Source organism: Lissotriton helveticus, chromosome 7 (assembly GCF_964261635.1).
Source record: "Lissotriton helveticus chromosome 7, aLisHel1.1, whole genome shotgun sequence".
NCBI classification, from domain to species: domain Eukaryota; kingdom Metazoa; phylum Chordata; class Amphibia; order Caudata; family Salamandridae; genus Lissotriton; species Lissotriton helveticus.
In genome coordinates, this window is record NC_136068.1 from 1758226096 (window position 1) to 1758238177 (window position 12082).

General features: G+C 42.2%; 1 protein-coding gene across 2 annotated transcripts in view; it reads right to left on the reverse strand.

The window, feature by feature from the left end:
- The window catches only part of LOC144770735 (sialic acid-binding Ig-like lectin 14), a 209249-nt gene that overhangs the window by 8270 nt on the left and 188897 nt on the right, over positions 1-12082 (reverse strand). For both annotated transcript variants that reach the window (XM_078655476.1, XM_078655475.1), the window contains 2 exons: positions 6343-6468; positions 5986-6029 (listed from right to left, as the gene is read on the reverse strand). In XM_078655476.1, the coding sequence (XP_078511602.1) occupies positions 5986-6029; positions 6343-6468 (170 nt within the window). The remainder of the gene's footprint in view (positions 1-5985; positions 6030-6342; positions 6469-12082) is intronic.

Here is a 12082-nt window from a genome sequence, read left to right on the forward strand (position 1 = left end):
TGATCTCTTGACTGGGTGAGAGTACTCTGCTTAATTCAGAGACTCTGTCCATCACCACCCCTTGTTGTAAATAATTTTGTCCACCCTAAGCGTGGAAGGGTATACTCAGATGTGAGTCCCTTGCTCATTGCACCATCAGGATTCAAGCAAGCCGGGCCGAAGACGCCTGAAATGGCAGAAACCGGTCCCCGGAAGCTTGTTTCCTTCCCAGTGTAAGAATTGGCTTTTGTAGTCTGGTCTGCCCTGTTCCCATGATGCACTGGGCCAGGGACAGACTAATTTGCATACAGCCAGGTTCTGAAACTGGGATGGTGCAATGAGCTAAAAAACGGTGTTGGATCTAGCCCTGATCTCTTGACTGGGTGAGAGTACTCTGCTTAATTCAGAGACTCTGTCCATCACCACCCCTTGTTGTAAATAATTTTGTCCACCCTAAGCGTGGAAGGGTATACTCAGATGTGAGTCCCTTGCTCATTGCACCATCAGGATTCAAGCAAGCCGGGCCGAAGACGCCTGAAATGGCAGAAACCGGTCCCCGGAAGCTTGTTTCCTTCCCAGTGTAAGAATTGGCTTTTGTAGTCTGGTCTGCCCTGTTCCCATGATGCACTGGGCCAGGGACAGACTAATTTGCATACAGCCAGGTTCTGAAACTGGGATGGTGCAATGAGCTAAAAAACGGTGTTGGATCTAGCCCTGATCTCTTGACTGGGTGAGAGTACTCTGCTTAATTCAGAGACTCTGTCCATCACCACCCCTTGTTGTAAATAATTTTGTCCACCCTAAGCGTGGAAGGGTATACTCAGATGTGAGTCCCTTGCTCATTGCACCATCAGGATTCAAGCAAGCCGGGCCGAAGACGCCTGAAATGGCAGAAACCGGTCCCCGGAAGCTTGTTTCCTTCCCAGTGTAAGAATTGGCTTTTGTAGTCTGGTCTGCCCTGTTCCCATGATGCACTGGGCCAGGGACAGACTAATTTGCATACAGCCAGGTTCTGAAACTGGGATGGTGCAATGAGCTAAAAAACGGTGTTGGATCTAGCCCTGATCTCTTGACTGGGTGAGAGTACTCTGCTTAATTCAGAGACTCTGTCCATCACCACCCCTTGTTGTAAATAATTTTGTCCACCCTAAGCGTGGAAGGGTATACTCAGATGTGAGTCCCTTGCTCATTGCACCATCAGGATTCAAGCAAGCCGGGCCGAAGACGCCTGAAATGGCAGAAACCGGTCCCCGGAAGCTTGTTTCCTTCCCAGTGTAAGAATTGGCTTTTGTAGTCTGGTCTGCCCTGTTCCCATGATGCACTGGGCCAGGGACAGACTAATTTGCATACGGCCAGGTTCTGAAACTGGGATGGTGCAATGAGCTAAAAAACGGTGTTGGATCTAGCCCTGATCTCTTGACTGGGTGAGAGTACTCTGCTTAATTCAGAGACTCTGTCCATCACCACCCCTTGTTGTAAATAATAGCCTTTTGGATATTAGCATTTCCTTTTTCCCTTGACTTGGAGCGGAGCGCGGTAGTCTGGGCTACGGGTTACCGTTCAGCTCTTATATAGAAGTGATTATACTAACTTCTTGGAGCATATTTTTGTTCTATCTTTCTGGGCATTTAATGTACTTTGGACACCAGCGGAGCGCCGTAGTGGTCGCAACTACGCGCTACCGTGTGGGCTGTTCTTTGCATACGCATTAAAAAGGGAAGCAGAGCGCTATGGGAAAGGTCTACTCGCTGCCATGTTCCTTACTCAAGGACTTTTGCGTTCCGCACTAGGATAGTGCTGCACTTACGTTAATAATTTCTATTCCTTTATGTACTTTGACCTTTTACATGTTAAGATAAGAGAATTCCTTATCCTCACCCTTATCAGGGCGGAGTGTTGATGTTCTTGCTTCCTACACACCACCGTATCTGTGCAACCAGGGTGCTACTATTTATTTTACTTTCTTCTTCGCAAAAGGGATTAATTGTTTTTCCTTTATTTGGTGGAACTACTACCAGAATCCAGTTTACAACGCAATCCTCTTGCTCTTTTTATGGTATGCAGGAGGGTTGTTTCCATATTACACAGGTTTAGGTCATATGAGTTTATGTGTGAATTCTGAGTATTATTTATGTTTCACTAGGCGAAACAAAGTCAAGACTGGTGGTGGATGAGGAGCTTTTCAACAGACGTTGTGTGGTTTCTGATTTAGCAGGTATATCAGATCATCTAGTGAGACCATATGAGAGTAGCCTGATGTTATATGATTTGTTTCTAAGTGTATGCTTTGTCGTTTCAGGTTTTCCCTTTCCCTGCTGTCCCTTCCCTTCTCTTCCTTTTTTCCCTCGCCTAATGGCTCGAATACTCTGTGTATTTAAAACTAGAGTGTTTGTGACGTTTGGAGGTGGACCATTATATTGGACCGGCCCGGTGAGTTGGACATTGGACAGGCCCGGTGAGTTGCCAGAAGTGCCACTGCACCTTTTCGTGGTCACAAATTTCGGCACTCACAGCATCTTATAACACCCTAAAGGCTGGCCTAATCAATGCCAGATCCTTGCCAAAGCATGCCCAGCATATCCAGGACCTACTGATTGACGATAACTTAGACTGCCTATTAATCACAGAGACATTGCTCAAACCAGGGTGCACTCCGGATGTGGTACATGCCCTGCCTCCAGGATATGGTATCCAAAGGGTAGATAGAGGAGAAGAACAACGGGGAGGAGGAGTGGCCATTATATATAGGGATACACTCGGTTGCTCGGTGATAGAACGTCCTGAGCTAAAAGATGCGGAAGGGATGGGCTTCTGTGTTAAAATGAGTGAGAATTTCTCCTTTGCTGGGGCACTGATCTATCGCCCACCGGGATCATGTATAGGTTTTCTGGGGAGTGTTGGGGAAGCACTTAGTCCACTGATACTTAGGTACTCCAATTTTACAGTACTGGGGGATATTAACATTCATCTAGAGTCCACAACGGATGCATCTACTGCCTCCTATAGGGAAATCATGGATGTATTAGGTCTTACCATCTGCAATTCTCAAGCCACCCATGAGGCAGGATACACGATAGACTGCATTGCTACCAATCTAAATACACTAATAACAGACCATCCTAGACCCCAAACGTGGACTGACCACGCGTTGGTCCCTTTTATGTTTCCTCTTGAGAGTTCCAGAAAGGACAAGCACGTGGAAGAACGCAGTCAGGCCAGACGAGATGATTGGAAAGCTGTAATGACCCACCCAGAATTAACTACAATGGCCAGAGAGTGTAGACCCAAGCCAGTAGGACCCCCAAATCCAAATACCTTTAGGGCATGGATGAATGAACTGAAAGGCATGGTTGGACAGGGGAAAAACAAGATGAGGCATGGGAAAAAGAAGATCTCTGCCCCATGGTTCGACGAGAGCTCAAAAATAAACAGGGGGAGCTACGAAGAGCAGAACGCAGCTGGCGAAAAAACTATTGCAGCCCAGAGCGCGGCAAATACAAAAAGATCAAGAGTGCCTATCATGCGCAAATTAAACAGGCAAAAAAGATGTTTTTTAGATCAGCAATAGAAACTGCTAATAATAAACACAAAGCGATTTTTAAAATTGTGAATGACTTCAATAAGCCCAAATGTTTAGTGCAGGATATCCCTCCCTCACAGATGCTCTGTGATTCTATTGCAGACTTCTTTGAGGAAAAGGTACAGGGTCTGACGAAGGACTTCGAGGTCCCAATACCAGAGTCAAAGAAAGAGAGTGATATAATAGGGCAGGAGGAAACTCAGCTAGCAGCCTTCCGACCAATCAGTCTGGAGGAGACCAAGCGAGCAATTTTGGCAACAAAATCAGGATCACCATTCGATCCGTGCCCCATTGGACTCCTGCACCTTATTGTAGAAATTGCCAATCCAGTAATAAATGACATTGTCAACACCTCACTGACCATGGCCAACGTCCCCCCTGAGTGGAAACTGGCAGCAGTGAAACCACTGCAAAAAAAACAACTTCCCGACCCCACCACACTATCAAATCTACGACCCATCTCATTACTTCCGGCACTGTGTAAAATCACAGAGTCGATGGTAAATAAACAGCTTACACGTTTTCTGGAAGACAGTGAAGCATGGCATCCTAATCAAGCCGGCTTCAGGACTCAACACTCCACGGAATCGGCTCTCCTGTTCACTACTGAGACTATCCGCTCAGCTTTGGACCAAGGTAAGAAGGCCGTCCTGATCTTATTAGATCTGTCGGCGGCCTTCGACACGGTCTCACATGTCATCTTAATAGACCGGCTAGCAACATCTGGCATCACAGGCACAGTCCTGGAGTGGATAAAGAACTTTTTGAAGGACAGGAGGCAAGTGGTGACCCTGGGGGAATTCTGTTCCAGTGAGAAACCACTGTCGACAGGAGTGCCTCAGGGTTCCAGTCTGAGCACAACATTGTTTAATGGCTACACCGCACCCCTGATAAAGTTGATATCGTCATTTGGCATGGATGTAATTGCATACGCCGACGACACGCAACTGATCCTGGTAATGGATAAAGAAAACGAGGTATGGGAGGAACGGCCACATTTGACTGGATGCGGAGAAACCATCTGAAATGCAACACAGGCAAAATTGAGATCATGCCAATAGGCCTCAAAAACGAGTTTATTCCCAGATTATGGTGGCCAGAGAAGGCAGAAATACCGCCTCACACTACCATCTCGGCCCGTAACCTCGGGGTAAACTTCGACGCTGACCTGTCCTTTAGACAACAGGCGTCTAAAGTGGCAGGCACATGTTTTGGGGTGATAAAGGGGCTGAGGAAGTTCTTTGACTTGTTGCCTATTGAGGCAAGGAAAACAGTCATGGTTGCACTGGTGACATCACGAATCGACTATTGTAACAGCCTATATGCTGGCACCAATAAAGTGGTCACCCATAAACTCCAGATGGTGCAACATGCAGCAGCAAGGCTGGTTTTAAAATGGCCGAGAAGATCATCAGCAACAAAGGCCCTTAACACACTACACTGGCTACCTATAACAAAAAGGGTTCTGTTCAAAGTGTTGATAATTACTTTTCGAGCTGTCCACGACTTAGGCCCACTATACCTAAGGAAAGAATTTGTGAGATACTGTCCAACACGAGCCCTACGATCCTCAAATGCAAATTTGCTGACCGTTCCAGGGTTTAGACTCAAAACTCGAGGGGGTAAGTCCCTGGTGGTACTAGGTGCAAAAGCGTGGAATACTCTCCCCGCACACCTGAGAGCATTGGACAGTGAAACAGAGTTCCTTAAACAACTAAAAACCTGGCTTTTCAAACTCCAAGACACAATTGCCAGAGACCTAGTGTGATTCCTGATCTGGTCAAGTCAAGCAGCAAGGCTACATTACATCGGTTGGCCATACTTGGGCCCCTAGATGCTCCTTGGAGCGATTGTTGCGCGATATAAATGGGCAATTACATTACATTACATTATATACTACAACCGGATTCTGTGGAGCCAAACCGGACACCCTGGGGAGGAGTCACAAGGAGAAATATGTTTCTTTCTCCTCGTTTTTTCCTTCTTTCTATGTGTGCAGTATTTGCCCTTTCCCTAGCATGATATTAAATATACCCCTGTATCTGGTGGTAGATTAAGTAATTCTGGGCCATTAATGTAAAGCAATTTTACACCACCATCCGTACTACCAACCAGCGAAAACACTCTATTGTTTGCAACAGTGAAATGTTGCAAATCTTATTTCACTGCTTGCCGTGCAAACATTGGAACAAAATACTAGTATACTTGTGAGAAAGGAGGGCTATTTATGGAATCTGTCTCCTCTACAGAATGTAATGCACCCATGCATCTCCAGCACTCCCAGACACACTACTCAGAAGGGGGTTCACCCCTAGATCCACTGACAGAAAAAACCTACTCTTACTTATTAACATAAAATCTTTAATGTGGACAATTGGATTGCTTCAAATTAGAGGAATGAAAACATAACTAAATGTAGGACTCACCTCGTAGGTCTGCTCTGTTGCAGCACCCTTGGTGTTTGCTTCAGCTGTAATATGGAGTGATAGAAAACAGGATATTAAGTTTAGTTCAAAAATACCAATTAAAACTAGGTGCTCATTGGGGGAGGGCAGTGCTGAGAGAAGTTTGGTCCATAAGGATGCTCAAAGAATTAAAAAGAGAAACATGTATAAATATTGAGCACTGCATGGCATTTGTAAAGGGTTGCTGGGAAAAGATCAATACATTTTCTAACACTATTTCAACAAGGTATCACCAACCCCTCTGACTTCACTGTTTACTATCAATGTAGCAGACATGTGACCACTTTCGTGAAACATGAACTCAATGGACTGACTCACCTGCTTTGTACTTGTTCTTGATTCTGTTGACACAGTAGAAGGCCACTATTCCAACCAGGGACAGGACCATAAGATTCCCGATAGCCATTCCGATCACTAGTGTCCTTCCCATGTTGTTGCAGCTTTCTAAACCAGATGGATTACAACAGTGAAGATGTGAGTAAACAATTCAATTCAATCTCAAGATAATCATAAAAGCACATAATATCACACATCATAACAATCTGTACAACTGTAAGAACATTTTAAAATACAATTAAAAATTTTAATTAAAACCCCCTCATGTGGTAACCTATTGTACATGAACGACAATTACATATTATCAAACAAAGGTATGTATGTTTTTGAAATACGGCTGGATACTATAGGTGGTTAGTATCATTTGATTCTCCAAAACGGTATACAACCTTTACAACGCAACTTTTACAACGACCTACCATTACCACACATTTTTTACAACGCAGGATCCATTACAACGCATACCATTACCACGCATGTATTTACAACACAGGTACTTTTACAACGCATACCATTACAACGTAAGTATTGGTAAGTATATTATTTTATTAAAAATATTATTTGGGTTTTTGAGTAAAGGTATTTTTAGGGTTCAGGGTCAGTTTTGGGTTTTTTGGTAAAGGGGTATTTTTAGGGTTCAGGGTCAGTTTTCAGTTTTTGGGTGAAGGGGTATTTTTAGGGTTTAGGGTCAGTTTTCAGTTTTTGGGTAAAGGGGTATTTTTAGGGTTTAGGGTCAGTTTTCAGTTTTTGGGTAAAGGGGTATTTTTAGGGTTCAGGGTCAGTTTTCAGTTTTTGGGTAAAGGGGTATTTTTAGGGTTCAGGGTCAGTTTTCAGTTTTTGGGTAAAGGGGTATTTTTAGGGTTCAGGGTCAGTTTTCAGTTTTTGGGTAAAGGGGTATTTTTAGGGTTCAGGGTCAGTTTTCAGTTTTTGGGTAAAGGGGTATTTTTAGGGTTCAGGGTCAGTTTTGGGTTTTTGGGTAACGGGGTATTTTTAGGGTTCAGGGTCAGTTTTCAGTTTTTGGGTTAAGGGATATTTTTAGGGTTCAGGGTCAGTTTTGGGTTTTTGGGTAAAGGGGTATTTTTAGGGTTCAGGGTCAGTTTTGGGTTTTTTGGTAAAGGGGTATTTTTAGGGTTCAGGGTCAGTTTTGGGTTTTTTGGGTAAAAGGGTATTTTTGGGGTTAAGGGTCAGTTTTGGGTTTTTGGGTAAAGGGGTATTTTTAGGGTTCAGGGTCAGTTTTGGGTTCTTGGGTAAAGGGGTATTTTTAGGGTTCAGGGTCAGTTTTGGGTTTTTGGGTAAAAGGGATCAGGGTAAAAATTAAATATAATTAAATTTAAATTAAATTAAATTAAATTGATTAAATTAAATTAAATTAAATTAAATTAATTAAATTAAATTAAATTAAATTAAATTAAAAATTAAATATAATTAAATTTAAATTAAATTAAATTAAATTGATTAAATTAAATTAAATTAAATTAAATTAAATTACATTATATTAATTTTAATTAAATTAAATTTAAAAAAATATTATATACTTACCAATACTTACGTTGTAATTGTATGCGTTGTAAAGGTATATGCGTTGTAAATACATGCGTGGTAATGGTACTTCGTTGTAATGGATCCTGCGTTGTAAAAATTGCGTGGTAATGGTAGGCGTGGTAAAAGTATGCGTTGTAACGTCATACATCCGCCAAAACAGTTGGCTTCACTATTTCTGCAGAAAGTCTAATTGTGTCCAGAAGCGCAAAACAGCTTCCTTTAAGATCTTTTCTAGAGAGAGTAATCATGGTACTCGGATCATCGCAATATTCAGGAAGATAATGTTTTTCACACATTTTAACCATGGTATAGTAGAGACCCGCTGTAGCTTAAGACTACCAGTTAAAATATCCCGGTAAAAGTGTTTTTTGTTGTTATCCAAATCCTTTGCCATAGTTAAATGGGTTCTGTTTTTATAAGGTCAGATATGTTTGGCATCTCTAGCTCAGAATGGCATATATGAGAAGATGTACTGCTAGGGACTGCCAACAGAAATTTATTTTAAAAAGGCATTCTCAACTAACTGTAAGGGCTGTGAATCTGCATAGCCCCAGATGCCTGCACCGTACATTGCAATGGAGATACATTTTGCTTGGTAGATATCCAATAACTCTACAGGAGGTTGTCTATCCAGCTTTCTAGAAAAATTAGCTAACACGGCAGTAGCTTTCATAAACATTAATTTCCTAGCTTGGACCATCTGGGACCATGTCCCCTTCCAATCGAAAAGAATGCCTAAGTAGGATTTTTTTTTTGTAAATTCGACCTTATTATTTTCAATGTAAATATCTCTACATTTTGTACTACCCCTCCCCCCCCCCATATTTCATGATAACGTTTTTTGAGATATTTACTCTGAGACCCAAATTATACATGAACGTAGAAAAACTAGTCACTACCCTTTGGAGCCCCAGTGGCATACATGACATTGATACAACGGTGTCTGCATACAGTAGGGCAGGCATACAGTAGGGGATATTTGTCAATTTGTGGCAGGTCCTGACACTGATTTACCAGGACTTGACCTAGTTGATTAATATAAAGTGTAAATAGAAAGGGAGCCAAGACACAGCCTTGTCTTACCCCTCTCTGTATTTTAAACATGGCTGTGCACTCTCCACTAATCCCGTAGTGCACCCCCGGTGAATAAGCATTTGGCAATGTGTAGCACAGAAAAGCCATAATTGGCAGCACATCAATTATCTCATAGTCTGTTTAACATGAAGGTCAATGCAGGCTAGATCTACTATGATACAAGTGATGCGAAAAAATTTGCTGAAAGTTTTGGGTAATAGAAAAATGTAATAGACTGTTTTTGTGCCACAGCAGTCTTTTGATGGTATCTCATCATACACTCTGGATGAGTGTTATTGAGAGCAATGGACTTTTTCAAACTTAAAAAAAATGTATTCCCTGCTCTGTGGCCCCCAACATTTCTAGGAAGTGACATTCTTAGCCTGACCCTCTAGCACTTGTAGATTAACATGGCAGCTGGGGTCTGGGAGTGATGTCAAGAAAACCTGGCCTAGAAATTATCTCACGGCTTTTGTGAGCATTCAAAAACATAAAAAGAGATGTCATACTTGGATTGGCCTTAAATTCCATGGCAGGATAGAAGACAGAAAGGTCTATGCAAAAAAAGATGCCATGATAGGCATAGGTCTGTATCATGCTCAAACAGACCAACTTGATTAATCTGCAGCTTTATATAGGTTAAACTATGTCCACTTGGGCATCGGAGCACTTGAGAAAGGGGGAAAGATTGAAGATTAAATAAAGAGACTTAATAAATAGAGAGCAAGATGCATAAGAGAAGGATATATATACCGTTTAGTAGGCTTGTAGGTGGTAGAGAGTTTACGTCTCTTACCTCTTCAAAGAAAACTGTAGCAAAAGAAAATAAACATGAGCTCATTGTGTAGAATGAATAGGTATTTGAAGCTGGAGCACGGTCACTGGAAAGGCTCACACTGGCTCAGTAAGCAACTGAGTTCTTCTTTGAGTGTACTGTAGGATGGATTTCTATGTATCGTATGTCTCATAGACCTCCATACTGAATTTACAGAGAAAACATGCTTTAACGTGTTTGCTATTTTTTTTAAACGGGGACACCAGCTGGAAGATGTTGGCTCTTCAGAGAGCTTGCAGCCCTCCCAGGATGGAAGGTTTGGTTATTAGGTACTTGTGCATTCCTGTATGAAAAGATTTGTGCAATATGCAAGCTAATTTGAAGACATTTTAGCTTCAATAGAGAACCATTGGGGAGTGATTCAGATTGGTGTGAATGGTTTTGAGCTCTTGGGTCCCAAAATGGATCAAGCTGTAGCATGTGAGACTGATTTTAGCAGAGGCAGGTGGAACTAGGGGGTGCTTATGAGTAATATATTTCTGTGATCAATTCTTGATTGGAGAACCAATTTGTGTTACTGTTTTAAAAAGGTAAGCAAGAATGAGTGACTTTATTCCACACAGTGGTATTATTTGCAACTGAGCTCCTCAAGCTAGAATGTTAGTATGGGCCTTTAGTACGAGGTTCTTATCTAGAATGAATTGCAAGGATATTTCACATTTGGTTGTGGATGTCTTGTAGTCGAGCAGATTAGCTGCATCTAGATAAAATTATACAGTGTAGAGCAACAAGAGGAAGTGATCAGAAACAAACAGTTTTCTCTGGATTCAAATTAATATGGTGAACTTTAATTCATGCCAGCAGATCTATCAGGGTCTTCACCGGGAAGGTGAGGAGTTACAGTGATGGGACTTTCATGAACACACGTGTTATCAGCAAAAAATTGATATGAGAAATTTGATTGACTCATGAGGCAACTGAGGGGATCCATATATGGAATAAAAGGTGTCTGGAGAGTATAGAGTTCTGTGGGACACCTTAGAGCAGATTGGTGGCTGTAGAAAAATTTGGAGAAGTTAATTTGCTGGGAACAATTCTTCAGATATTATAGAAACTGGCTCAGAACTGTAACTGTGAAACCCCTTTGCTCTTCCTAAATTTTCATAAGCAATACTTGGTCAAAGGCTGTTGACAGGTGTAGAAGGATGAGAAGACAGCCTTCTTAACAGAGACATCCGTCATCTAAAAAGCATTGACCATCATCTACAATTCCAAAATATTACTCTCTTTGCTGCAGCCAGTTCTAAAGCCCAATGCATCAAAGAGGTTGTTTCATAGCTATAATGTTAAAACTGCATCACTAAACAAGATTGCAGAGGGATGGTTGACACAGGTCTGAAGATGAGTCTACATTTGACTTTTGTAGTGACAGTGAAGCTTGCCCTATTTTATGTAGCCTTTTAATATGTCTAAGATCTTGAAACAGGGCTTTTCCACCATCTGCCTTCATGAAACATCAAATTAAATGTTAAGCTCATGTTGTTAGTAACAGTTGTCAATAAGATTCAAATTAATGGGTTGAAAATAATTTTTAAATTAATGGGTATCTTTAAGGAAAGAAATTACATTATGTACCCCCAGCCCAAGAACACTTGCAAGTTGGAGACAAAGTGGTGGGGCCTCTGTGAGAGGGTGGCAGCATCTATCTCTGGAATTTCATCAACAGAGTTATTTTCTTTGAGCTGGCATAAAAGGTCCCGGACTTTGCTGGATCTGTTCCTTCCAGACAAACAGCAACCAGTTGGCCAGCCTGGCCTCCTTCACCTTGTACACCATGAACCTCATCGGCGGAGTTCCACAAGAAACCTCAATTAGCCCCACTCTGTTCCCCCCCTACATGACCTGATTTGCCAGCGTAATCCAGGACCACAGAATAAACATCATAGCCTATGAAGACGTCAGCCAGCTCAAACTCTTCCTCTCTGACAAGATGCCAAACATCCAGACCAATTTCTGAGCCTGCATGACGAAAGTTACCAAATGAGAACCAACTGCCTCAAGCCCAGCAAATGCAAGGGGAAAGTAGTAATTACCAGCAAAGACACCTAGCTCTGGGACTCCATGTGGTGGCCTGCCAAACTCTAACCGACACCCCTCCCGGCAACTCATATAAAGAACCTTGGAATTGTAATCAACAACTAACTCACTATGACAAGCCAAGTGCACTCAGTCTCCGTCTACACACACTCAAGATGCTCAAGAAGATCATGAAATCACTTGCACCCAACACTCTCAGAATTATCACCCAAGCCCTCATTACCATGAGCTGGA